This window comes from Dromaius novaehollandiae, chromosome 2 (assembly GCF_036370855.1).
Source record: "Dromaius novaehollandiae isolate bDroNov1 chromosome 2, bDroNov1.hap1, whole genome shotgun sequence".
Lineage (NCBI taxonomy): Eukaryota > Metazoa > Chordata > Aves > Casuariiformes > Dromaiidae > Dromaius > Dromaius novaehollandiae.
The window spans coordinates 128,957,872-128,985,596 of NC_088099.1; the positions used below are offsets into that span (position 1 = coordinate 128,957,872).

The 27,725-nt window shown below is 39.6% G+C and overlaps 1 protein-coding gene across 10 annotated transcripts in view; it reads left to right on the plus strand.

Moving 5' to 3' along the window:
* EYA1 (EYA transcriptional coactivator and phosphatase 1) overlaps window positions 1–27,725 on the plus strand; it is a 168,557-nt gene that overhangs the window by 84,078 nt on the left and 56,754 nt on the right. For 5 of the 10 annotated variants that reach the window (XM_064507401.1, XM_026115221.2, XM_064507404.1 and 2 more), the window contains 5 exons: window positions 679–806; window positions 14,207–14,287; window positions 16,253–16,322; window positions 16,698–16,843; window positions 21,078–21,215. In XM_064507401.1, the coding sequence (XP_064363471.1) occupies window positions 679–806; window positions 14,207–14,287; window positions 16,253–16,322; window positions 16,698–16,843; window positions 21,078–21,215 (563 nt within the window). The remainder of the gene's footprint in view (window positions 1–678; window positions 807–14,206; window positions 14,288–16,252; window positions 16,323–16,697; window positions 16,844–21,077; window positions 21,216–27,725) is intronic. The other 5 variants (XM_064507402.1, XM_064507406.1, XM_064507405.1 and 2 more) reach the window with 5 other exon arrangements.

Below are 27,725 nucleotides of genomic sequence, written 5' to 3' on the forward strand. Positions count from 1 at the left end.
TTTTGACTAAATGACAGCTGAGATAGTGCAGAGTGCTAAGGCATACTAACACCTATAGGGATTCACTGTATAATGGACATATCCCTTTTCAATCGGGCACACTTTATGTAATCCGCAAAGCAAACAAGTGAGCAGACGTAATAATGTTTTAATGCTGCATTTGTTTCAGCGGAAACAGAGGAACAATTAAGTAGTTTGCCAGAGTAAACACATACATCAGGAATATCTCATTCCCTGTCACTAGACGATAGGTTTCAACAATTGCTTCAAGTGTTTTATTTGGTTTGGAGGCCCATTATATTGCCACTGAGCAGTAAATCATGAAGAAGCACAGGGCTAATTTGTTTTTAAGAGAATGTATTTCTTCATATGTTGGTGATTCTGTCTTTGTACATGCCGTAAAAATATCTGGTGGCATGAATGTCTAAAGCTCAGCACTCTATCTACATTTCTTTCTGTTAGAAGTTGCAAAAAGAGTCGTGATAGCTGGTCAATAACTGTGTATATGGAGCAACCACACAAGAGTTAACAGGAGAAGAGATCATGTTGGGAGAGGCTGTTCATTTTTCACTAAGTGTTTTTAGGACGTTCATTAATGGTGGGCAGCATTTCTTATAGGCAATTCCTCTCTAATCCATGTTGAATATGTCATTAAAAGTAGTTGCGTCTTGTTTTCAGGTCTATGGAAATGCAGGATCTAGCCAGCCCACATAGCCGACTAAGTGGTAGTAGTGAATCCCCCAGTGGTCCAAAACTTGATAACTCTCATCTAAATAATAATTCCATGACACCCAATGGCACAGAAGGTGAGCTACCATATTTTTTAGTGTTTCATCGTTTGTTCTTTCTCCTTATTCCATCGATGTTCCTGCAGTCAGTAAGCTAGAGAGAGAAAAGATAATTTACTATTTTAGGCGTTACATTGTTATGTACTGTGATGTATAGAAGCTATGTTCAATGTTTATCAGTAGTTACTATTATCAACTTTCCGCAATAGCTCTCGTTCCAGGTTTATGCTCCTTTCACGCAGCTTGAATGCATTGAGTAGGTAGTATGCGCAGTGCTTAAAACAACCCCCCTCTAGAGAAACCAAAAAGATACTTTAGTGAAGAGAAAAACAGAAGTGTTTACAGTTGTCTTTTCTATAAAATGCAAACTTACAATCTTTTTTACTATTTCAGTATTTCTTTATGTTTGTACTTCTTGCAAGCTCCCAAGGCTATGAAAGCTTTGTCAAGTAGGCTAATAAAACTGAGTGTTGAAATTTCCTAGGGCTAGCTTGCTGCTCTGATGGAGTGGCCAAAATTCAAACAGGTGTAGTAATTCAATGGGGTAAACTGATACCTATTTTTCAAGAAACAGTCAGCCGATTGATAAGTTATGTTTGTTCTCAGTAGAATACTAACAGCAGAACAACCTATCTGCTTTGCCAGTAATGACATATAATGAAATACAGAAGGATTTATATAATAAGCACTGAAAAATGCTCTTTAGAGTAACATTGCTCTGGCAATGATAGGAAAGATCATATATGATTTTTGGCTAGCTGTATAGAGGGACACTTTAAAGAAGCATGACTCTACTAGTAATGCATCAAATACAACTTTTTGATATAAATGTATAGTTAAGCAATTGTTGTAGCAAAGATATGCCTTTTTTTCTATAAACTGGATCATATTAGTGCTGTCAGGCTGTTTAGGATTTTGGACATGCATTGCATTCTTCCAGGAAAGGCACATGTCAATCAAACAGATGTCGTCCCCCCTCAATTCCCAAAACATCTCTGTTATTCATTCTAATTGGAGTCCTCTGTAGTTGGGAGGGCTTATGGGTTATCAGATTAACAGGCTTTTGTGCCAGAGTTGTGTATAACTTACTTTTGCTATTGCTGTAAAAGTATTGTTGCAAGTCCGAATTTTAAGCAATTTGGAAAAAAAAAAAGTGTAGCTTTTCAAAGAATAAATAAAGTGCTTAATGTGTTAACGTCGTTTAAGCAGAAAAATATTTCATGTCCACAGATGAGTCTTTTTCCTTTATAGTATCAAGTGTATTATTATATTTTTATATTGTAGTATCAGGATAAAATTGTTCAGCCCTTTTGAATTGAAATCCCTCTTGATCGCTAAGGCCTTTGCTGTAAATTTCATCAGTTTTTTACCTTCCATGTAACTTGAAGGTTCTTTAGTAGCACAGAAATGGGAAGTGTTCCTTGGAACACTGAAAGACATTCACCATCTGGCTACTCTTTTTGTTCCCAATAGTTGTTGTGTGCAGGCATATGCTCTGACCATTGGGTTCTTGATATTACTTTATCAAGAAATTAGTTATATATCGTATCTGTTCATGCACTGACCTTATGTAGCAAATAATTGTGGAAGTAGTGTCCCTACTTGTCAATCTAAGTTTATTGAAGAATGTAAATTAAACTATAGTAAATTATTTTTCTTACGTTAGAATTTTAAAGTTCAGGTTTATTCATTTTGCATAAATTCTACCAAGAAAAATATAACTTGAAATACACGTTTACCATCAGAGATGAAGCCAAAGTTTTCTTTTGTTTGCAATTTTCCCCCAGGTGACATGATTCTCCTCAGCACTGCAGACTGGTTACTAAGTACTAGCACACAAACCGCGGCAGGTTTGTGTAGCTGTGGTGAACACACCAGAAGTGTGCTGTTAGCATGCATTTTAAGATGTTGTCCAAAAAGAGTCCTGAGGAATATCTCATGCTCAATGAATCTGGTCTAAACTTTTTAAACTTACAATTCCTGTCTCTGGCTGCTGTGAAGAGGCAAATAATGAGAAAAAAAAAAAAACAGGAAGAAACGTAATAGAATCATTCATTTCTGAATTAGATGTGTGCTAAGAGCCACGTTGTATGAGCTAAGTAAATGCTTAAGAATCCAAAGGTGGAATTTTGCTGTTAATCATCTGTTTTATCTTGAGAAAATGTTTGGTTTGGGTTCTTCTAGCTGCTAAAGAAGCTTAAGAAAAAATGGAGTGAATGTAGCGAGACTTTCTTTTTTAATGAAGGGTGAAGAAAAATTATTTTTTCTGAATTTCTTGAAGCAGAATCCCGCTGAAATGCAAATGACATTATAAGGATGCACGTGTGTGGGGTTGCCAAACACCTTTCTTAAAATGCTCCAGTGTGGTTTGCTTGTCTGTTGCATGTGGAATGGAAATGTGTGTTGTTGAACATTCACGTTAAATATAATATGGGAAACTGACTTCTAATTGATGCACTCATTCTCGCTAATATAAAAGAGCCCTCCTTTTTTGGCACATGGGCCGTCATGTGAATGAGAAACAGGGCCTCCAGGTATATACGTATTTGCATGTTATAAATGTGTTGTAAAGATATGTTAAATTCGATTTGACTCTGGGTCTGATTTAGGCAGGTTTCCATACCCCAAAGTGAAGAATATGTTCACTAGATTAGGGGGGGAAAAAAAATCTGTCCCAAAGTGAAATGGCCCTGTTTCAAACAAATGTTCATTGATTCCTCTAAGGCACATTTTCAGACTTGTCTCTTATTGGTGTTGTTCTACAAGAGGATGTGGTTGGAAGATAGCTCACTGTTACTAGCTAAATTTTTAAGCTTCACACTTAGTGGTAAATTTTCAAAGCACTGAAGGGGGATTTAGTTGTGTGATCGAACCTTAGTTTAATCTCTGCATGCAGCTTTTATATAACTCTTTGTGTGAGCTTTTATGTAACTCTGGTGTGCTTAATCTCTCATCGGTAGAACAAAATTGTTATAGTGCAGAACTGACCAGGTAGTGATATCCAAGGACTGCAACTGGAGAAATTCTGGTTTTTAAGGCAATTGCTATTTGTTTCCTTCTATCTAAAATTTTCCAAACAAATCAAAGTGACTACTTCTTGTGTTGGACAGCAGTTCCTCTATGAGATTCTTTTAGAGTATAGTGAGTTCTCTAAACCAAAACTTCTTTTAAGCTTGTTTCAGGTCATGAGATGGTCTTCATAGCTGTGGGCATCTGCATGGTGAGGGGAAAATAAAATTTCCTTCGCATTTTGGGTAAAATAGCATAAATAATAACAGGAAAATACTAATAATAAGAAATTACTTTGCCAGTGTTTGTTTTTTCCTCCTTTTCTCTGGGTCAGTCAGGCAGCATGGTCTTCAAACCAGCGATGGGGAAGTAACAGGGAAATTACAGATCTTGCCCAGTCAGTAATTTCCCAAGTGCAAATGTAGAAGAGTAACACTAAAATGTTTGGCTAAAAATACTCAGAAAAAAGCAGTCTTGGCATGCCAAGAGAGATAGGATGTCTATCATAAATACTGCGGTATTTGAATGTTTCATGATCTTTTAAAGTGTTTTTCAAAATACCCTCTGTCTTAGGGAACAGCAGACGCTCTAGACACCTTCAAAAATTTGACCCTGCATGACTTGCCTAAGAAAATCTGGAACGAAGTAGAGAATCAAAGTATGGCTCAAAATTTTAAAAGTCATGCTTTATCTCTAAACTTACTTTGTCAGCAAATTGCTGTGGTGAGTTGGTACAGAATGACTTAAAGAAACAATAACTGAATTGCCATTTATTAATTTTCATCAGACAGCTCCTGGCTGTTCCAACAACAGGGTCGACTTTGAGGAGAAAGGCTGGGAGTAGTTCAAAAATTTGTAAGGACGTATAAAGCTGTTTTCCAGAATGGCCAATTGCATGCAATTTCTACTTAGAATGATCTTTACTTTTACCTTAAGAATGTGAATCAATTCTCTTGGATTCCATATAGTGAGAAACAGAAGCCTGTGACCCATTATTATGGTGGTTTATGCAACTATAATGGAAAAGAATAGATGAAGACTGGGAGAAGGAGGAGTGATTTTCCAAGCAACTACACTTAATTTGTATTAGGTGTATGGAGGTGCTTCAACCCTCATTTTTGAGTATATAGAAGGAAGAAGAGAAGGCATTTTCATATCAAGTGGGAAGGGAAGATGAACAACAAATTGAAGATCAGATTTTCAAAGATAAATAGGAAGGGAGGCTTCAAAGGGAGTTGGACATCAAAATTCCTTTTGAAAGAAAAAAAAAAGTTCTTGCTTTTAAAGTACCTGCTGCAACATGAGAATGAGATCCCACACAAAGGCATTCAGAGTTCCCCACCATGTGACTACCAGGCAGGTGGCCATTAGAAAGGTTGCCTTAACTCTGGTGAATGTAAATCCGTCTTCAGGGTTCAAAAGGCAGCACTGTGCAGTATGTTTGCTGTCCATTTGTAATATTATAGAGTGGAGGGGAACTTGTATTAGGCATTGTCTGAGGACTTATAAAAAAAATCCTACCTGTCTTTTCCCAGAAACTCTTAAAAGAGAGGTATCTTTAATTTGAAGGCTTCAGTGGCAACTTTCTGAAGGCTTTTGTGTCTGTCTGTTCAGTAGACCAACATGAGCCCGCTGTGCCTGTGATCCATACTCAGCAGTGAAGTTACGTAGATGTCTCTAATGAGCATCAGGGTATATCAGATTGGGCCTGGTGCAGCATTTTAGACAGCTTTAAGAGCTGCAAGTACAACTGTTCATCTGCATTCAAAAAAAATGTTGTGTGCTCTTTCTTAAGTCTGTCTGTTCCTTAATGAAAGAAGAAAATAATGTTACAATAATGCTTGTAAAATGGGTTTACATATACAGAAGATGCTTGAAAGTCAATAGCATATTCAAAACAAAAGCCTTCATTTAAAAAGGAAGCTATAATTTACAGCATTTTTCAACAAACAGCCAAAAGATTTCTGTTTTCTTCCCCAAAACTATTCAAGCCATGCACCTGTCCTAATTCTTTGTAACTAATCATTTCATCTCTCTCCTGAGTTACTCACTATCTGGACAACTACAGCACCTTGTTTGGTTCTGTAACGGATGTTATTTTTGAATGTATGCTTGCTGAGGTGTTACATCGTTTATTAAATGTGTAGTTCTGTGAGGCTCTCCCTATGAAGGAGTGTAATAAACTGGTGGAATAAAATACTGAAATCCGTAGAGAGGGTATGAGCTGGTTGTTACTGTGGCACGTGTTGATTATATATGATTATGTAGATTTCTACAAGTAAAAAAGATGCTGGGTAGTCACTGCACTTCTGATGACACTTTACAGCACTCAAAATAGTCTTTTATTATTGCAGTCAATCCTGTGCATTGGCAATGAATCGTTTTTCATTTTTTTAAGAATTAGTAATTATTCAACTTCTTGTATATTTTAGGGTGCAGAGTTGTGGTAGGTGATGATGATCAGACAAAATGATCCTCCTTTAGGAGATGGTTGGTTTCTGGTATCTTTTAACTGCTCATTTCTGGAGTTACTGCCAATTACATGTGTTCAAGTTGCTAGACCTGTGTTTGTGAGGAAGGGCTCAATGGTGTGAGAATTTTAACTGAGGCACCTCCACATTTGGACATCCTGAAATAAATAGTCCTATGAAGATGAAACTAATCTTTGCATTTCAGGGTAGGGTGTTAGTATCAGGAACTATTGGTCTGGGAGTGTCTTTGTTCAGCTCTGGAAGAGCACAAGAGGGCGGTTGTGTGGCAAGAGGCAAAGACTGCAAGCAGTCCCCGTCCAACCAGCCCTGCAAAAGCAGCTTGGGGGGTTGTAGGGGCTAGTCTTTGACCTGTTGCCACTTCTGGAAACTGGAAAACAGATACACATTACTCCGTCTGTCTGTGTGAAGGCAAGGGGGTGACTTGGACAGCCTTTTTCTTCCCTGCTCTTTACCTTTTTCCTGCTGTATTACATTGGCTTCCTTCCAGACTTTTTGTCTTATCTGTGCTTTTGTTCTCCTGCTTCCCCGAGAGTCCTTCCGTCTATTCTGAGCACTTGTAGCATAATGCTCTATTATTCCTCTTTCATGGCTTTTTGGCCAATGAAATAACTTTTCTGTTGCCTCAGTCCAGCAGCTCCTTTTGCAAGGTCTTGAGTGAGGAGACTGGCCTCTAAATATTTACATATTCATCACTTTTTCTGCATGTATGTGCATCTATTTGTGAAAACGTCACCATTTTATTTTCCCCCGTAATGTTTTCCTGAAAGAAAGGAGTGCTTTAAAACAAAGCCAGTAACAATACTGGTTCCCAGAGCCATTTGAGAGAAAGAAAGCACTCCAAATAATAAAACTATTTAAGAAAGAAAAATGAATGGAGCATCTTGGAAGTGTCATTATTTTAATGTAAGCCCTTTTCACAAGTTTCTCATAAGCATGTTGTTCTCAGCGTGTGCTGTTCCCGACAGTGGGTGGAGCGTAGAGGCATGAGACACTTGCTGAGGGTGCGTGAGGTCCCTAAGCCACGGTGGCTCCGCACAGGCTGTGGGCTGCCAGCAACCTGTGAGGACGTTCACTGCTTGATTGAAAACTATGCCCACAACACAGCTGCATTAGGTGCAGCATCTCTCCAACGTGTCTAGGCTGTGATGCATGATCTGCTCACATGCAATCACATTGTAATGTGGGTTACCCTCCACAGCAGAAGATAGAAATATCATAAGCATGGCCAATAATACAGAACAGAAGGAAATCCAAACCCCTCTTTCTGTGTGTACCAGGAGAAACTGCAGGGAATAGGCACAGGACATCCAAGTGTAGGGTAAAAGATCCCACCTTGATAGAAAATAGGGTGGTAGCATCTTCAGGGACCTGTGACCCTGTGGACATTACAGTACTTCCATTTGGATCTTGCAGTCTTCTGAGGGATTTTGGTTATCATAGACAGATAAAAAAAGATGAAGCTTAGTTGCACTTGAGGGTTAGGTGGATCGTCTGATAGCCAGCAAGTGCCGAAACTTGGCGAGAAGTACCTGTGCCACCTTGCTTGACTGGATAGCCTGGGAGTTTCCTGCTGCTGCTGCCGGGAGGGGAAGGTGGGCTGATGCTGTCACTCCTCATCAGGGTGAATCTGGCTCCAGCTCCGTCAGCTCTGGAGTTCAGAGCCTGGCTAAGGGTGGGGGAAATGATTTTCCGCTTATGAAAGGCCTTGCCCGCTTCATCATTCTGCTTCGGCGCTTCGTGTCTCAGGGATGCATCTTGTACACCAAAAAGGCAGAGCAGGCTTGAATTCCCCATGAGGCCCTCTGTTTGCTTGAAGGCCTTTCAGGCTTCTGCAAGGTAGCTGAAGTGAACCCCCTTTGCTGTTGATGGCTGCGGTAGGTACCCTGCGTGGTTGTTCTATGGCGTGATTATCGGGCTTTGGTGAAAGAGTACAGATATTTTACACACACGTGGAACAAACTATTACCCATGTGTAAGGGAGTTTCTATGGCCAGATTCACAACAGAGGATTTAATAAGGAAAAAAAAAAAAAAACATAACGCCTCTAAAAGGGTTGTTTATGGATATATGCTGCCTCCATTTGGACAGGAGAGGTGATACAATTATTTGGTATAAATTGACATGAGAATATCAAGGGCTAAGAATGTTATTTTGATTCAGGTATTCTGATTTCCTAGCCAGAGTGAATGAAACTATTTTAGCTCATGACTATGCTTCTCAGATAAATATTCAGATTTAAAACTTGATTAGCAGCTACAGATATTATCAAAACTTGCCTCCATCCAATACAGGTTTTGAATTTTCTTTAAGATTTTGTATTGTCCTGGTGGTACCATTTCTTCATAAATTCAAGATTTTTTGCTCCTAGATGAGCTGCAAAAACAAAGTTAAGGCTCTTTCAGTTACAGTGCATAATATAAGAAGAAGATGAGGCTTATAGGGGAAAAACGTGTGCAGTGAAAGCTAGGGGCTAGCAGTAGCCAGAATACCACAGGATTCGTGAAGACTTCTCACATCAGAGGAAGGTAGAGCAGGATGTAGTCTGGGCTTGAACTAGAATGTGCTGCTTTGGGTGGGGACTTTCTTTGAAAACTGAACGTAAATTTAGTCTGGAAATTACCTTGTAGTAATTACCTTCTGGTAATTCCCAGACAAATGAGATTCACGAGGAATCTTCTGGTTGGAGAAGCAGGAGAAAGTAAGTTTATCAGGCTTCATGGCCAAGAGCTGACGATTTGATTGTCTGTGACAACAGGAGAGAATAATGCCCTCAGTAGCAATTGGTATAATATGATAACCTGTTTATGCAAATTTTGCAAGATTCAGCTCCAGTTTCGAGTTTGAATAAAATACTGGAATGCCTCATTGGCTTAGAAATTGAAGGTAGCATTTTTGTGCTGTTGTTAGTGACTAATAATGATCTTTGAACTTTCAGGTGAGCTTTGGGCTTCTGTTGGGTACAGAAAGGGCATAGTATCAAGCAAAATAGTGTACGATTAGTAGTTGACATATGAAATACTTCATCAAGATCTATCAAGGCTGTGAAAAGGTGAAAGCCTGTATCGACGTACTGTTTAGCTACTAATATTGTTTGAAGATTGAGAATTTGTGAGCATTATGAAAATTTCTGGTTTTAAGCAGTAATACATTTAATAGCTGCACTAGCTTAATGCTAGGGCCAGAAAAGGGGGAGAAGGTGAGAGAGTCGCTAAAGAATCAGATTATCAGATGAAACTGAAAATAAGATGGAGCCATGATTAGTGGATAAAATCTGCAGACTGGAGGAACTGCAAAATGTTAGGGTCTTTTAAAATATAAATTGCAACTATACTATTTTAAAAATAGATCAGTCTATCTAAGTGTTGTAACTTACCCTGCTAAAAAAATGACTTTGGAATATCAGAGGAATCTGAAGAATATAAGGTGGATGTGTTTTATGTGGCTTTAATGATGCTGTTAAATTCTGTAATGTCTAGACATACCAGTGCTATTTTTTTTTCACTGAGTATAACCAACAGCGGAATCACATCGTTAGAGAGTATTAAAACTGTTCAAAACTTTTGATTTTTAGTTCAATTATATTATAGCAATTCTTCTCACATACCATATGACCTTGAGACAAAACAAAATAGGGCCAAAGATTTGTATTTAGATGTATGTGTATAAATGAATCGCATCATTTATTTTGTTGAGACCTTTGTTCCCCATGAATATTGAGAGCTGTCAGCCAGGACTGATTTCATTTTGCTCATTTATTCATATAATATAACCACATGAACTTGTGGGTTCTGATATCAAGTACTCTCTGTTAGTGGAGTTCAGAAACTAATTTGTAATTCATTACTAACCACCTTTTGCAATATTGCTGACAAAACAAGGCACCTGGCACTTACGTTCTAAAAGTGTCTTAAGATGAAGTATTTTGACAACCAGTTTAATGCTAGATCAGCAGTTATGCTATCTCAGAATTTTTGTCCTTTTTTTCCAGGGCTAGATGTGTATTATAGATTATCTGCTAGTCCTGGGTTTTTTTTATTCTTTTTTTTCCCTATTATTCTGTTGTGTTGTTTTCTTATACAGTCTCTTTTTAAATCTTGTTTTTAAAATCTCATAAATAACTAGGAAGAAAAAAATAATGGGGAAAAAGCTCTCTCCAGTGACACAGATATTTAAGTCTCCAAAACAAATCTAAATTAGTAGCTCTTAAGTGTTTAATTTTTGCAGCAGATGAGGAATGCATCAGATTTCTTACTGAACTTCTTGTTGATATTCTGTTTTATTACACAGTGATTTTGCTAGCATTAAAACTTAGTAGCATATTGATAAAATTAAGTCTCCCTCTAATGCAAGTCTGATGATGTCGTGCCTCTGCAAAGTTCTGCTTTGATAATGGAGCAGCAGAAATGGGAACTCTTCTGCTTTGCTTTCTTTGGTGTCTGCCACAGTTAATCATGCTGTTGGAAATTACTGGAAAACTTGCAACACGTTCTGTGTAGATGTGGCACAGATTTACCAGTGTCATACTGCGAAAGCTTAGAGCATGTTGCAGAAATGTAATTGTCATGGAAAACTAGGGAGAGCTAAAATCCAGAGCGTGTTTAAGGAGTGTCTTACTGGGCCATGGGGAAGAGACATGACGTGTGCTAGGGAAGGGTTGGGTCCGTGCTTGCTGCACACAACGTAGTTTGTGGCCTTCCAAAGCCGTGCTTGCATGGACAGCTCCATATTTTCACATAAGAGATATGGATTACTTTCACAGCTCTCTTTCCCCGTGGTTCTGGGGGAAAATCTGCTATGTTGCAGGTCAGTTTTTGTCTTGGGTGAATGACATATATTCCTTTGCAGTGAGAATCCATGTGGTAGATTTTTCTGATGGGTAAAACTGTGGCTGTTTCTTAGTTCACTTCTTTGTGTAGCAAGCTTTCATCCTCTTGAAATATTTTTAGGTTGCAGACAGAAGGAAATATATAGTTGGTTTCTGGCATTTTGATTAAAGTGTTTGGGGAATGGAGGGTTTTCCAGTCTCTATCCATCTTTATTAAATTCTCAACTAGCTGCAGCACAAAGGTCTGTTAAGGTCACGGTCGTTTCTAAAGAAGGAATGATAGGGCTTATTTATTATGACCTTACTAACGTGTATCCAAATCAGGAACAACATGGATGGCCTTTCTTGTCCTATTTTTCATATATTCAGGAAATACAGCAGTTGAGGGAGGAGGACTACGGAGCAGCTGTTATCAAAATTTTGTGAGCACATCAATCAGCAAATAGAATTAATTTCCATGAAGAAGGCACTGCAGTGTATTTCATATATTTTTCCCTATATTTTAAGAAGCAGTACGTTAAGTAAACAAAGTTCAGTTCTAACCATTGTTATACCAAAATACTGCTCATGAGTCATTCCATTTTGATTGGGTTTTTCCCCAGCTGGTATCTTTAACAAAGGTCTGAGATCCAGATAAGTGGCAAATTGTACAATAGGTCTCTGTACTGTTAGAGGTGGCTTAGCATAGTTCGAGGGCTGCTAGTTTACAGCGATCCAAAAGAATAATATTTTATTTTACAAGGAATAAAAAAATCATTTCCCCAAGAAACAAGGGAAGAGTTGGGAGAAGGCAGATACTGAAATCTTCTTTCCTGTGTACCTTTACCCCAAACTGGGTTGCTTTTTCTTCACTTCCTTTCTTCCCCCCCTCTCAGCTGTCAGCTATAGAGAAAAACATCCTTTGTGGTTATTCCCAAAAGTATAATTGCATTAAGGAAATTAGGCTAGGAAGACTTGCAAAGTTTTGGGAAAGCTGGAGTAATCTATGAAGATGGAGTAATCTGGAGCCTGACTGTGAAATGTAGTGGTGAAAAACTTCTTTTAAGAAAAAGCAGAAGATAATGTAGGTGTAACTCTGGATCTCTCCATTTAATGTAAAATTTGGCAGTTTCTTGAAAATGGCTTGGACTAGACACTTCAAATATTTTGTCACATCTGTGTATTAGACTTTAAGTATTTAGTAATCAATGGGTGTCTGGATACCTTATGAGATCCTTTGTGTTCCTAGGCAATAGGTTTGGATCAGAGTTGTAGTTTAGACTGTGCTCTCTTGGAGGGAACCTCCTGACTAGCTGTGGGACCGCGGTGTGGCTCGCCTTGGGGACAGCCCTTGGCCTTCGTTCCTTGCAAATGAAACGAAACCAAGAGTGTAGGCAGTGTGCTCCAGCTGCTGGTGGGCACTCCATCCTTGGGACAGGGCTAGACCTCGTATGAAGTAAAGCACCCCCTCTAAAACACCCATGCGGTGGCTACTGGACTCTCTGCACCGACTGTTTCTCTCTACAGATCTCTTCCCATTGGGCTGCATTTCTTGCTAATGTAGCCGTAGCTGAATTCTGTGTGGAGCTAATATTGGCTTCCTGAGGTAGCCAGTGCAGACAAAACATCCTGCGTGAGAATCAAATGAGAATAGTGGGTGATTAGTAAAATCTTGAGAGGCTGCATGCAAATCCCTTGGATGAGGTCAGGTGAAAGAAATAGTGAGGTATGCGGAAGTGAGAATTTGTATTGGCAAGAAAAAGAAAGGTTCTTCGTCAAAAGGGAAAAGATCTCCTCCTTTGCCCTTTGCAAATCCAGCACCAAAAGGGTTTATGTTAATGATGGTTGCAATTCCTGAATATATTCCTATATATATTCCTACACAGACAGGCACACACACACTTAGTGTCAAGGTGACACTAAGGCTTTGTGTGTCAAATAGGATGTAGTTTACCTTATTTTTCCTGGATTCATTTTCATCATCTTATTGAACTGAACTGCACCACTGAAAGGTCAGATATGCGCCCACTCTGGTGCGTAGGAAGCAGTGACTGTATGTGAACAAGAGCAAAAGCTCTGCATCCTTCTTGGGATGTGGATTGTAAAATCAGCTCAGTTGTTTTGTGAAACACCATCCTCATCCTTGCTTTTTGTGTGCCGTAACTCCAAAAGCTGGGTACGTGAAAATGGAATTGAGAAATTGCCACGCCGCTCTAACAACGCCCTGGGAATAGGTATTGCACCTGCTTAAATCCACGCCAGATCAGCCCTATCTTTGGTCTGTGGATGGGAATACTGTTGTTATTGACATTACACTGTAGAAACAGAAAGTGAAATTTGTTCATTGCATTGAGGCTTTATTAAAAGTCAATAATCAACAATTAATTACAGTACTGCATGAGCCAGGAGAGAATCTCTCTTACTCTCATCCTGTTTTAGTCTCTGGCAGCAGCATTGAGTCTCTGCTGCAAAGAGAATAAAAAGTAAAAGCATTCTTTTTAGTAAAATATCTAAGTATCTGCTGAGGACTGTCCCCCCTTTGTGTATTCAATGTTGCTGAATATGAAGTCTTTTTTTATTTTGAGAGGAGAAATCCACTGCAAGGAAAGGGTTTTTTTTTTTAATTTATTTGAAATTTTAATTTTTCCTCTGAAAAGTAATTTGGATGGGAACATTTTGCCTAGCCCTCAGACAAAACCATTTAAAAATTATTTCTTTTTTAAAAATCTTATTCAAATCATTGTGTTTCAAGCTTGTAAATGTCTCTGTGATCTGATCTAAATGTAGCCCCTTATTGTTGGGTCTGTAGGATTAAGAGGAGTCAGGACAGGTGCAGAGAGTTGCATGGGGACTTTTCGTTTGTTACAGTGGCTCCTATTCCTTGGGGACAGAAATAACCCTCTTAATCATTTTATATGTATGTGTGAATCATAGCTGCCAGTATTTTGCATCGTTTGTACACACAAATACATAAAATGCAAAATACCGATAGCCATGATTTAAATATTTTTGGCAGATTTTTGTTTTATTGAATTTGTGACTGTGAGCGTGTGTGCATGTGCGTAGAAGAATATTAGGTGCATATAGAATATATTTTATTTATATTTCTATAGTTAAAACAGAACCAATGAGCAGCAGTGAGATTGCTACTACTACTACCACAGACGGGTCTTTAGACAATTTCTCAGGATCAGGTAAGGAATAAACAAAGGTTTTTATGCTCAGCAACTTTTCATTTGTTATTTTCTTTTCCCATATGGTCTAAACTTGTGCACAGCTGCTACAAAGTTTTGTGCACTTTGCAGCTTATACCTATTTCTGCTCATCTTATTCAGGCAGTGTAAGTCAGTAAGAGTTTTCCCTGAGCGAGGAACATACAGTATCATGCTTATTGATGTCCACTGGTGTCTTCATTAAGAGGCTCGCTGGGGAGCTGGGGAGTATTCTGGCCCAAAGTAATTACTCTTTTGTTTTCTGTGAGTAAACATATCCGCCTCTGTGATTTGTGTGGTAATTGAGGTGAAGGTCTTTTTCATTTGTTGTAATTTGTTATTATCAAGGTATTTTTTGTCAGTCTCTTTCTTTTTTTTCTTACTGGAAGTCAAACACATCTTAGCTGCTAACATTCATGAGACAAATACTGTGAGAAAATCCTAAGATGTTTGCATGGTTTTGCATACCTTCGGATTAACTGTGGTATTTCTAGCACATCGTTTTTATGGCACAAATCAAATAAAAAAGGATCTAATAATATGTAGTGGGATTACATTTCCAGAGTAGCACAATTTGACGTTTTGCAACCAGTAAGCTTCCAAGCCACCAGCCTTTGCCTGATCTCGGGATAGTCTCCATTTTCTGCGTACACAGTGGAGTATGAAAGCGTCGACCTTTAAAGGCAAATGAGGTTTCTGGAATATTTTAAATCTCTAAGAGAAGAGGAAGTCGTATGCTTAATAGTAGCTACATAGGTCTGTCGTGATGTGACTAAAGCCCGAGCCATAACATTTGAAATATCTACAGCCTCACAGGCCACGAAAAAAAATCAAGTGTGGAAGGACTAGAGAGCGATTCTCTGCTTTAGTCCGCGCTTTCCAAGCACTCCAAGAGTGTAAAGATGATGGATTTTCCCTGTAGTTGGCCAGGAAAGGGGTAGCTGGCAAAGGGCAATTATCTGTGCCTTGTTTATTTGCAGGGACTTAGCAATAGGGCCTGTTGTTTCTCTGGCTGTCTGATTTTACAGTAGTCTCATAACCTGCAAGCGACCCCTTCCTGGCCAAGGCTTCGATATCAACCCCGGGACACAGAGGAGAAATGGCACCCAAATGGTAATCAGAGAGGAAAATGCTCTCTGTAGGGAGCTCCTGAAAACAAAGATGAGAGCAGAGCACACAAGTGCATCCGACACACGCTCGCGTCAGCGCCCATAAACACCAGAGGAATTTTATGTGGGTTTACCAAAAACTACGTGTTAGCAGTGGCTGCTTTTGGGGAACCCTCAATGTCTGAACTGCAGGAAGAGAAGTTAACTATTTAGCCTTGTAGGTATAAAGCGTTTCACTAAGAAAATTTGCACATTTGTTGTGATATCTTTGCATAATACTGAGTGTTTTGAAGGTCCGAAAGCATTTTAGAAATAAGTAGATAACATGGGGAAGAAGAGAAGGAGGTGCAATATGGTAATGCATCTTATGCATTATGGAATTATTTTAAAAAGAGGCACGTGCACTGAAGCTGACCATATGTTTTCAATAGAGGCATGCATAAAGCTCCTTCATAAAATGTAGATCTTAAAAATTCTAAAAGTTAATAAAATGTTGCACTTGAGATATCATAATCCTTTGAAAATATGAAGGAAAATGTTTCCATTAGGAAGTAGATTGTTTGCATTGAAAATGTTGTCTGTGTGCGAGCAAAGAATCAACTATTGCTCTGGAGTTGTACAAAGGGGCAATTTAGTATTTGAAATTTGTAATCAAGATTTTAATGTTAAGCATCCTTGCATAGTTCCTGATAAAATATTATTTTCTACCTCAGGTATCAATGATATTTGAATTTAATTAAAGTCTTGTTAATATTCTGAAATTCTATTAGGAAAAATAATATTTATCTTTGGTGTGTGTATTTACACTTCTGTGTGCTTTCTTTTCTCCTCGGTGCAGCAATTGGAAGCAGTGGTTTCAGCCCAAGACAAACACATCAGTTCTCCCCACCACAGATTTACCCTTCCAAGTATGATATCTTTTAAAAATAATAATAATAGTAGTAATAATAATAACTGGAATAGGCAGATTTTAACCTCATTTAAAATAATAATTGGGTCCATCTGTTAAGTCATAATTTAAACCACAGCAGCTTCTAGGAAAAAAGATGTATTTTTTTTAATGCTAAGAATGTATTTGAAAAAAATATTTGGAAAAGTCCTTATGTTACTTATTCTTTTATTATTGATTATTGTTTTGTCTTTGTCTTACAGTTTCTGTTCTCTAGTGCAGCCTACGATTATGTGTTAATGAAGTAGCAGGATTATAATAAGGCTAAAAATAAGTACTTGCATGTCTGTCTAATGCAGTGTCTGTCCTATTTTCTGTCATTTGTAATCAATAGCAGACCATATCCACATATTCTCCCTACCCCCTCTTCGCAAACGATGGCTGCATATGGGCAGACGCAGTTTACGACAGGGATGCAGCAAGCTACCGCTTATGCCACCTACCCGCAGCCAGGCCAGCCTTATGGAATCCCTTCGTATGGTAAGAGACCACATCCATATTACTGTATTCCTGAGGTAAACATTTTTTAGAGGAAGATTACATGGCCTTTGCATCAGCGTTTAGTGGGACAGCCGTGCTCTCGAACATTTGTCGTGGAAAAGTGATATATAGTTTTCCTATTGGAGTGAGTGCAGTTTAACTTGTGTGTTAGAGAACTAAGAAGCTCTGTTTGAGTTAAACTGATGGATCAAGGAGAGAAATTCGTCGGGCTTTTAGTGGTGATATAAAAAAGCAGCGCTGAAATGGGGAAACAGATCTAGGGACTTCCATTACACGGGCACAGCTCCTGGTAATTTCCAAGGAGTTGTGTTCTCCAGCATTGTAATAGAGTAAGTTGGTAAATAAATTTTGGCTGACCTAGATTATTACAGGACAAGTGAATCAGTCAAGCTGCAGTGATTTTGATGGAATGAAGACCTGATTCAAAAGACCTTCCCAAAATCCTGCTTGCAATGCTACAGAACTCCCTGGAGGTGAAAATTGAGGCAAATTGCCACTAAAGCCCTGTCTGTATGATGAAGAAGATAGTACTAAGTAACAAATCTTTCCCCAAAAATTTAATTTAAAAACAAGCTGCTGTGGGTGAGACCATTGTGCTGCCAGACTGTCTGCTGGCAGACCACATAGCAGTTCAGCAGCGAAGATGCATTATTAGAAAATAGGTCTTATATTCCTCTGGGGGAATATATTGAAAACATATGATCCACATGTTTTTAGCAGCATATTTTGTAAAAATACATTCAGGTAATGTAAGTTTTATACCAAGGGGACAGAACTCACAGTGTAGGCTTGTGCACCTTAAAATTATTAAAAGGTCTAGGTGCAAGACTGGTGAATCTTTCATCTTGAATCTGCAAGTTGAAATCCACAGAGGCATAAGCATGTGTCACAGCAGATTACTGTGGACACTAGGTAGAATAAATAGATTATTGTATTCCCTGACTTTACAAAATATGTGTTTCATCATATATCGTCAATAATTATGACCCAAAGTAACATTCTTCCTATGGCTTCAATCCTGATTACTTAGTGCCAGAAATATGGTTATAAACATTAGTTGGATGTCTCAGTTCCGTTCTACATACTTACTTCTTACACAAACAAAATTCTTTAAAAATACTTAAACTACATTTTCAAGACTAAGAAGATGGGGGTTCTTTCCCCCCCAAAAAGAAAGCTTTTGTTCCTGATGAGTGCTTGTCTTTTTTTTCCAGCTGTATCAGGTGGTCTCATAACAGACAATACCTCTCCCTACAATGCTTTTCTTGACACATTTGTCCTGTGGACACCTCGTATTCATATTTGGCTGTCTGGTGGCTTGGCTAGCGCAAACAGTGACTTTTTTGTTTTTGCTTGGTTCCTCTGGATGAAATCCTGACCTCACTGAAGTCAGCTACGAAACTCCCACTGACTTCAGCAGAGCCTTGATTTCACTACTTCAGCGTAGCTGTCTCCCTGTCGTCGGGGCTATAATTGAGAGTTGCTTTACTTGGCAATTGCTAGCTGGGGATTAACATGCCTGCCTGCTCTTTTGTTTTGTTTTGTTTTGATTTTTACCTAGTCCATCCCCTGTGCCTAAGACTTTGGATAATTTTTACATTGCAGAGCTGCTTTTGCTGCTGAGCCAAATGGGTTTTTATGCATTTTGGTCTCTTCAGACGGAGCCTTATGACAGGGGCTAAGGTGCTTCTTGCTGGTGTACTTCGTCATCTAGCAGCGATATTTAAAAGCAAATAACCTTTAAAAGGTTTTAGGAGCTATCACCATATATATTCTTGCATGTTTAAGGCTCATCATATAATCTACGTTCCCAAAATAAACTGCTTGGGGAACAGTGAGATGCTCATTTGCACAAAGCAAAAAAAGAAGTGGAACCTTGTTTAGAGCCAAAATTCTCCCCTTGGGTCTGTAGCATAGATCTCCTGTATCATATGCTTTGCCTTTCTCTCTTCCAGGTAAAAAGGTTCCAGCAGGTATAAAGGGAGGAGATTTATGTAAAAGGAAAAACTTTGAATTGGAATGGGAGGAATTCTCATGCTTTTGTTTCTTGACTCTGGGACTTAATTGAGGGGGAAGAATGTTCTTTAAAGTTCTTTTTTTTTTCTTTTTTAATGTCACCTATAATTACACATTCACATACCAACCTCCCTCAAGCTTTTTCTTTAGGGCAGAATTTGGGAAGGTGCTCTCTTGAATGCATCTTGTCCGTTCGTTTCTCCACTCCTACACCTTGACCATGCTGAAGTCGTGAAGGCAGGAAAGGGGGTGGAGGGGAATGCCAGGGACAGCTGCCTGCCAGGGCGCTCCTGGCTCCACTTCATCTGCAAAGCTGCTGAGGAGGCTGGAGAATTTCCTGAAGCTCCTTCCTCCTGCCCGCTCCTGCAGGAGCCTCGTAAAGGCCTCGTTTACCAGCTTCTCCTTCTAGATATTGGCGGTTCCATTAGGTTTTCTTACACTGACCCTTCCCGCTTCTTTGCACATATTAGAGCTGGTAGAAAGAAAAGGAGGAGGAAACACTGGAACTTAGCGAGTGAAGGCCTTGTAGAGGAGAGCAGGTGAGCAGAGCAGGTCTTCAGAGATGAAAGGCTCCTCACGGTTTGGAGGTTGGCAGAAGGGCACGTCCGTGCAAAGTCGTCTTCACTCAAGCAGCATCCTCCTGCCGCCGCCTTTGATCGTCTCCCCTCGCTTCATCTGGGATTGAGCACTGAATCAGACAGTTAAAGCTGGGCTAGCACTGTAAAGCTTGATTTAGTTAAACTTTCTCTAAGCAATATTTAACTAGCATTTCAGAGGTCCTTAAACAGACAACAAATGGGAATCGTTGATACCAAAACATCCATAGCAGAAGTTTCCCATTGGAAACGAGGTGTCAGATTCATCAGTGTGATTGTTTAATTGCAATATGAAATAGAAGAGGAGAGTAAGCACCAGGGAAAAACAAGCAAACAGGGTTAGTCTGGCAGTCAGCGAGTGTGGCAGCAGGAATTAAGGATAATTAATGACCCCAGTTGGAAAATATCATTTAAATGCCACGAGAAAATATGCTTCCATTTGTGTGCAGGGAGATACTGAAGTTTTGCAAACACAGTAATTTCTAAGCCCTCTCCCACCTTCAAATATTATAGAACATTGTTTAAAATAAAGAAAAAATCCAGCCAGGAAATGGACTTGGATTAACGGTCATTTTCAGAGGAATGTTACTAATTCACACTTAGTTAATTCAGTTCAAATAATGGTGGTTTCTGAACAATGAGGTATCACTGAACCCCACAGTGAAGCATAAAAGTGTTATGTTACTTTTGCATTTCTTTGGCTATTATTTTTTAAAATAGTTTAAATAATAGTTCATGTTGGGACATTGTTATTAATAAAACTAAATGACAGAGGCTGAATTGTGTGCATTTCCTCAGTATGTCATTTGCTGATATTTACTTGCTTACTCATTTACAAATTTATGCAAAAATCACTGAAGTTGGGAGGCAAGTCATCCATTTAATTGGCCTTTGGATTATTTTATCACTGAATTTGGAAAAGAGAAGGTGATGTGTAATGGATTTCCCTGTCAGTGCAGATTAATGAGACTGCTATGTTTTTCCCAGTCTGGGAGATTTGCTTCAGGAATATTTCATGTCTATGTGTGTTTATTTGTTAAAAGATTGAATGTATTCTATAGTTTTTAAATAACTTTGAAAATCCGCATTGTGCTTTATGCTGGTAGTTCTTTTCATCTGCTTTTAAAGAGGTACTTAATTCCTCAAAATGCCATGGAACTTGGAGCCACGTAATTTTGATGCAGGAATATTATACAATGCAAATCTCAGCTATGTCATTAATGAGTGGATGGCAGGAGAGTTTGGTTGTGTTATGCTTCATTAAAATTGTATAAAGTTGCTAATCTACCTCTGTGAAATGTCATGAATATATGGAAAAGTTAGCCTCTGGCAGGAAAGGAAAAAAGGAATAATGCAACTTCCTGTTCATGTATAAATTTCTTTTGCAGTTATTGGAAACACAGTTTTGAATTTAACCTCTCCCTGGTGAAATTCAGTTTTATGTGTACTTTTAGACTGCCTTTACCCCATCTATTCATGTAAACTCTCAGTATTCCTTCTGTCATGCATGCAGTGGTTAAAAGTGCTGTTAATGAAGTGATTTAATTTTCCAACCCTGTTTGAATATGAACAAATAGATTTGCTGTCACTAACTGATTTAGGTGCATTGTGGGCAGGCATCAAGACAGAAGGTGGATTGTCACAGTCACAGTCACCTGGACAGACAGGATTTCTAAGCTATGGTGCAAGCTTTAGCACACCTCAACCTGGACAGGCTCCCTATAGCTACCAGATGCAAGGTCTGTATAAATAGATACTACCATTAATTAGATATAGTTAACACTGTGTGTGGTTTTTTTTCCTAATTTCTTTACATTCCTAGAGTAAAAATGCATGTTTGCTTGAGCACTGGCGTGCCTCTGATGCTGTTGCAGCTGGAGCTGAAATAATGATTGCCTTTGCTGAGAGCGGCGACAGGCCAGCTCTCAGCAGTTTGGGAGATCCCTCACTTCGAGACTTCATTAGTTTTTTAATATTGAAGTGTTTTAGTGTTATTAAAGCAAAAACTGTTTCTCCAAATAGCAGTAGTTTAAAAAATAATGAATGTGACAAAGTGAGTCCTGGAAAATGTGTCAGGATTATGAATTTAGGACGTGCCAAATATAATTTGACACCTAAGTGTGTTTGGGGAGGGAAAAGAAGATAAAAATACCTCCTGCAGCTGTGGAGGTAGCTAAGTAATGATTGGAGTCTGTTTGTTTGAAGTCTATTTAAAAGCTTTAAGGTCTATTTAAAAGCTTTAAGTCTTTGTACATGCTGGCTGTTATTATCAATTATATTTTGTAGTCTTACTTATTTGCTTGGTTTACTTAATGTTTTAAAAATCTTTCCCCCTCGTTCTACTCTTTCTCATCTTCCTCCCTACCCCTCCATATTGGTAGACTCCTGGGTGTGCCTGGTTCTGGATTTTCATTATTTTGCAAATATTTAAATAATCTTTTTTCATACAAATAGCTGATTTTGGATGTCCACTTTAGGACTCTTTACCCCTGAATTGGAGAACATTGCAGATAGAGATTTTAGCACTGCTGAAATAAGTGCTCTGCAGGTTCCAGATTTTACACAGAATTGGACCACTTTTTTTTTTTTTTAAGTTTAGCTCCTCTCTATAGTATCTGCTTCATTTAAACTGTACATCATCATATTAACACTCCATGAAATGTCTTGAGGCAGAAGTGCATTCAGAGATCAAGTGAATGAGGTTTTGCTTTTGTTCCACAGCTTTAAGGGTATATTGATCCAGTCCTTTGCTCAGACACAAGAGAGACCTTTTCATTTTTTTTTTTAACCCCACTTTGAACTGTGGTTTTTGTGCAGCTCAGTATGGTAGAAGTGACCATCTGACATCTGAAGTATTGCTTATTTGTAGTGCACTTCGGCAAGGAAGAGGAGGATGATACAAGATTAGTATGCTACCTTTCATCTATCCACTGATTAAGAGTGAACTTCTACTCGTCTGAGTAGATATAACTGTAACCAGACCAAAACCAGGTTTTGCTTTCTGCTCATAGCCACGATATATATACATATATGTGTGTGTGTGTGTGTACACACACACACACACACACACACACACACACACACACACACACACACACACACACACACACACACACGGATTGTCTGTAGGAGAGAGCCAAAACTGCTTACCAGTGATTGTGAGGAGCTCCTGGATAGACATTCCAGCTTTTAAGGAAGTGATATTCATGGTCACTAGGAAATACAGACATTGAAAAATCATGTCTGTATTGTTTATAATTTCTATTGTTGCAGTGCCTTCATGCCACAGTCAGGTATTGGGACCCTATTGTTCTAACTTACGTAGCCATATGAAAATATAGTCCCAACAAAAGTTGGAGACTGAAGTAAAACACACAGGCTGGGAGAGCCTAAAGTAACAATAAAGCTGATGCTGCTTAGATATAAAAAACAATAGTCACCCCATATTGGTTATCTAACAATTGTAAAGATTTTTTCTTTTTTTTTTTTCTTTTTTTTTTTTTTTTTGTAAAATTCAGAATAGAGGGATGTCACTAAAAAGGGATTTTAGGGAGGACAATGAAGTGGTTTTGCAGATGTTTATGGGAAACTCATTCAATGGAGAGAGGAAAGGGGGAGCAGCATGGGATAATGTGAGAGAGTGCTTGCTGGAAAATCTGAAGAGTAAGCAGTGAACTCTGGCATTAGTAGAGCAAAGCTGGGACTCATCAATGGACTACATAGAGACTTGCCATAAGAGATATTGCTTTCTTTTATGCAATATGCAAAATAAAAGTCAGATGAGACTTGTCAAGGTCATAAAAAGGTGGCAGTTGTCAAGACATGGAACAGTAAGGTCTTGGAAAGCATTTCAGCTATACACATTGAAAGACTGGCATCTAAAAATATTATACAAAAGAAACATATTAAAGCCTACCCAGTTGTGAAGCCTTAAAAGAGGAGGGACAACGGCAACACCAAATAATTGATTTCATGGTAGTACTGTTGACCGATGCTGCAGGAGGACGTCGTTTGTGTCTGAGTTCAGCCTGCGCCCTGAGCTTAGGCTAAGAGCTGGCGTCCGCAGAAGGTAGCAGATAGAGGAACCGAGAGTTTGGTTTGGGCAGAGGAGCCGCAGGTCAGCGATGGGGGGGTCTGGGAGTCCCCGCGATGCGTATGCCCATTCTGTCGTGCTCGTGAATGCAATGTTCTCTGAACAGCGAGGCGTATGGATGGAGAAAAGACTGGTCTGCTGTAGAAACCTTAGAGAATATAAGAATGGAAACGAGGGGGGCATTTCAAATGAAATACTGGTAGAGGTAGAAGAAGGTGAAGGAGAAAACCTGCTAACCAGGTCTTTCTTGCTGTTAAATGTTCTCAGTATATACCTATACTATACACTAGAATATATGCCTTTTTTAATACTTTCATTAAGCTAACTTTTGTATTTCAGACAACTTTAAATTGACTTAATTCCTCCTTTTGAGTGAACAGACGTTAAAAGTAAACAGGAGCATTTGTTTCCCTTTCAGAGTTATCATTTTGGAAGGAGAAACTATTCATAGTCTGAACTTTTATTCAAGGATAGGACTCGTTCTCTTCACAGGAAACGAGGGTGGTGCTGCTGCCGCTGTTCAGTTGTTTGTGCGGAAGCCTCCAGTGCGGGAAATGAGCTTATGCTCCCTTTTGCCTCCAGCAGTACACGGGCAGGGTGCAGATTCAGCCTTATCACAGGGTCTGCAATAGCAGTTCTTCATCTCCTGTGTGCGGCTGCCAAGCTGCTAAATGAAGATACTGGGTCCCGCAACCTACATCATAAACAAGCATTACCGAGAGCGTGCTTGAGGCCCTGCTGGCATTCCTGCCCATAGTAAACGGGATTTCCTAGCAGCCTAGCAGTTGTTGTGCCTGTGCTCCCTGGTTCGGGGCTACCTCGCGCTCCAAAGCCGTGGAGTTATTCCAGTTCACCTCCCCGGGGCGGACGGCTCCCCCAGACGTAGAGGCACTGCACTGTCGCGCGTGTGCGGCCAATTAAGCCCGATGCTTTTCCCGGCCCTGCTAAAATTACAGCGTGATTAGTCACTGAGCAATGGCTGCGGGAGAGACGGCCAAATTTCGGAAATCGTTAGGAAAGTCACTGTGTGTGACTCCTTACTAAGATTATTCTGGTAATTGGCTTTTTGTTTGTTGTGAGTGTTTCATCCCTGTAATGGGGGGGAGAGCATAGGGAGAGAAGCTGCACTGTTCCCTTTCCCCCGACGTGCACTTTAATGAGTGTGTTCCTTAAGCTGTTTTTCATATAAGCTGCTTCATAGATGTTGAAAGACCACTTACATGACTAATGGCTGTGGGAATGGGCCGTTGTTCCTATATTGGCACAGTCGTGAGGAATGCTCCGTGAGGATAAGCGGAGTGGAGAGGGGGCAGGGGAAAACCAAGGCAAGAGCTCGATTTGCAGCTGTCTGCTTGAGTCGCCTTGCTGTTGTGATAAAAGTGGGGTTATTGCCACGCATCCCTCTGTCATACCGCTGGAAGGGCACTAAACCTGTGATGAGCACCGGTATTGTTTTAGTTACAAAGATTGTTATGTTTCAGAATATACTAACCGATCGGTTTGGGAATTCATCCATAAGAAGTAAACGTTAAGGTATTTGGTTATTATTATACAGTATAAAAATATTGTGCTGGATGGCTAAGCAGTTACTAGGACAACAAAGGGGAGTTTGCCAAGGATTTTTAAACACTGTAAGCGAACGGAAGAAACCTTGAGTTTAAATAGCCCATCTGGCCTCCTTAGGCTCTCCCAAGAGAGCTGCACTAAACTTCTGCCACATATATTGTACCCTGATGATAGACATAGCCCATGGCAAAGTGTCGGAGCTAGGAAAGCAAATGGACTTCTGTGGAAAATACACAGGGGAGGAGTACATCTTGCAGAGCACCGGAGCCCCGGCAGAGCGTCCCGCGCGCCGGAGCCGCCTGCCAGTCCCAGCAGGTCTCAGCATTCCTCCTGGGCTGCCGGAGGTTCCCAGCTTTAATGTGGGTCCTTGCTCTTTGCAAAATAGACCTTTGACCTGCAATTTACAGCTTTTATCACGTTTAAAAGCTACTTAGTTGGCCAACTTGTTGCAGTAAAACTTGCGTGTTTCATAAAGGTTCTTATTTTCGCGTGAGTTCAGCTAACACAGAAAGAGCAGCTCTCTGCCATCTCGCAGCTGATTATTTAAAAAAAAGAAAAAAGGCAAAACTGAAGTATTTTTAAAACAGCTTTCGGCCAGTAGTTCTGGGTGGCCCACGGAGCAGTTTCTGAGAAACCTGCTTCATGTTTGTTACGGTCTAGGAGACCCCTACCCCTCCTCCATAGGAGCCAGTGCTGACCATAAGATGAAAGAGAGAGATCTGTGTGTTAGTATGTGTGTGTCTTTGTCTGAGAGGCAGAGATGCTGACTGGCATGTAATTACTTTTCTCATTTGCTCTTGCAAATTATTTGCTAAACTTTCAGTGGAAAAATAATGTATTCATCCAGAAAAGTTCTTTTTTTTTCTTCCCTTGCAACTATGAGAGATCTTTTCTATCTTTTTAGAACTGTTCATACCACACACCTATAAACATTATGTTTGAATGTATTACTGCATCACTCAGAAATAACTACAGAAATGAAAAGAGACAGTAACTTACATTTTTCCAGCCAAAGCACTCTTAGAAATAAAATAGCATTTCAAAGTTTTGCAATTTAAAATATTTTTCAGCTGTATTTTGCTCTGGGCTTTGTTATAATGAAAAATAACATCTGTTTTCCAATTTTAAATTAAATTTAAAACAACATGTTTTTCTCATTACTACTATTTATCTGTACTATCTGCTAAACTTGGATGTCAACTCTTCTGCTGAAGTAATCTGATTTTAGTCCACAGGATTAGTAGCATCTATCAACAACCACAGAACGTTAGCACTAATAGCAAATAGAAGAGAAATGTTTACAGTCATTATCACATGTTAAGTTTAAGGCTCATTTTTTTTACTCCCACTGCTGTCAGACATACTTCACATCTACTCTGAGGCTTAAGCTGTATATGTTTTTAGTGACTTTTGCAGTCAAAGCAATCTGACTTCCTATAGCTAGGATGCCTCTTTCTTTTTCTTTTTAATTTAAAAAAGTAAATGGCTCACAAATGCCCTTTATGGGTTGTACTAAGCATACAGCCCTGCATTCCTTGCAGTTTCGATTTGCAAGGACCATTGCTTTTCTAAATGCATAACCATTTTGTAGGATTTGGTTGTTAATGGAGTTGTGCTGGGCATATCAGAGGATCAGTGAATCTGTACACCTGGCTCCCTATTGATTTTCATCCCTGTCGGTCTCTTTACCTCCTTTGCTCACCTCCACAGATCTCAGTATATCATTGTCCTAAGGTAGGTCTCCGTGGAGAGGGAGGCTGTAAACAAGCAGTGTGCTTTAATGCGAGTTTCTCGCTCCCTGGTTGTCTCCTGCTGCAGGAGTTCAATAGGTTGCCTCATTGCAGACTTTCTTGTGGCTTTATGTGGTTTCACCCTGTGCATCCATGTCTCAGCTGGTAACTGTGTCGCTCCTGGGTTACAACCAGCAAGGGCAAAACAGCTGAAAGGGGGTTACTGCCCTTTTGTGGAACGGCGTCTCAGGTTAGGTATTAAACAAGAGACCCATCTGTCTATGTTTGTCGGCCTGCGAGGGGGGGCTGTGAGAGGAGGAGGGGGGTGAAGACAGTAATTCAATTTTTGGTCTCGCTTTTAAGAGAGGTACTTTTTTTTCCTTTGTGTCGTGCCTGGTAGACTCTATCAGAGAAGATGGAGGTTTGTGGCCCAAGGCTGTCTATGATCGATTAGTGAATCCTAATGGCTTCACAGTCGGATGGAGTTTTTCAGAGCAGGGAATTACGGCGCTTCCTGTTGCTGTAAAGCACTGCGGCTCAGGGATAGGAGAGGTCCCAGTTCTGGATGGTGGTAGGAGGAAGTCAGCCTGTGGGCTTCAGCAAGGGGACATGGCATCTCTCAGGGCAAGGCTCGCAGTTATGGCTGAACAAAAAATGCAAGTGAAAAAACCCTCATGACTTCCACAATGTTGGGGATAATCCAGAGGGGCAGGAAGACAAGGAGGGCAGAATACCTGGAACCTGATAGGCAAAATGTACTGAGGTGTAGATCTGAGGTGGCTCTGATCCCACTCTAAATTTCAAGTTTCCATGAAAGCAGTTTTTCTTTCTATTGAAATGATGAAACACAGGTTATAGGA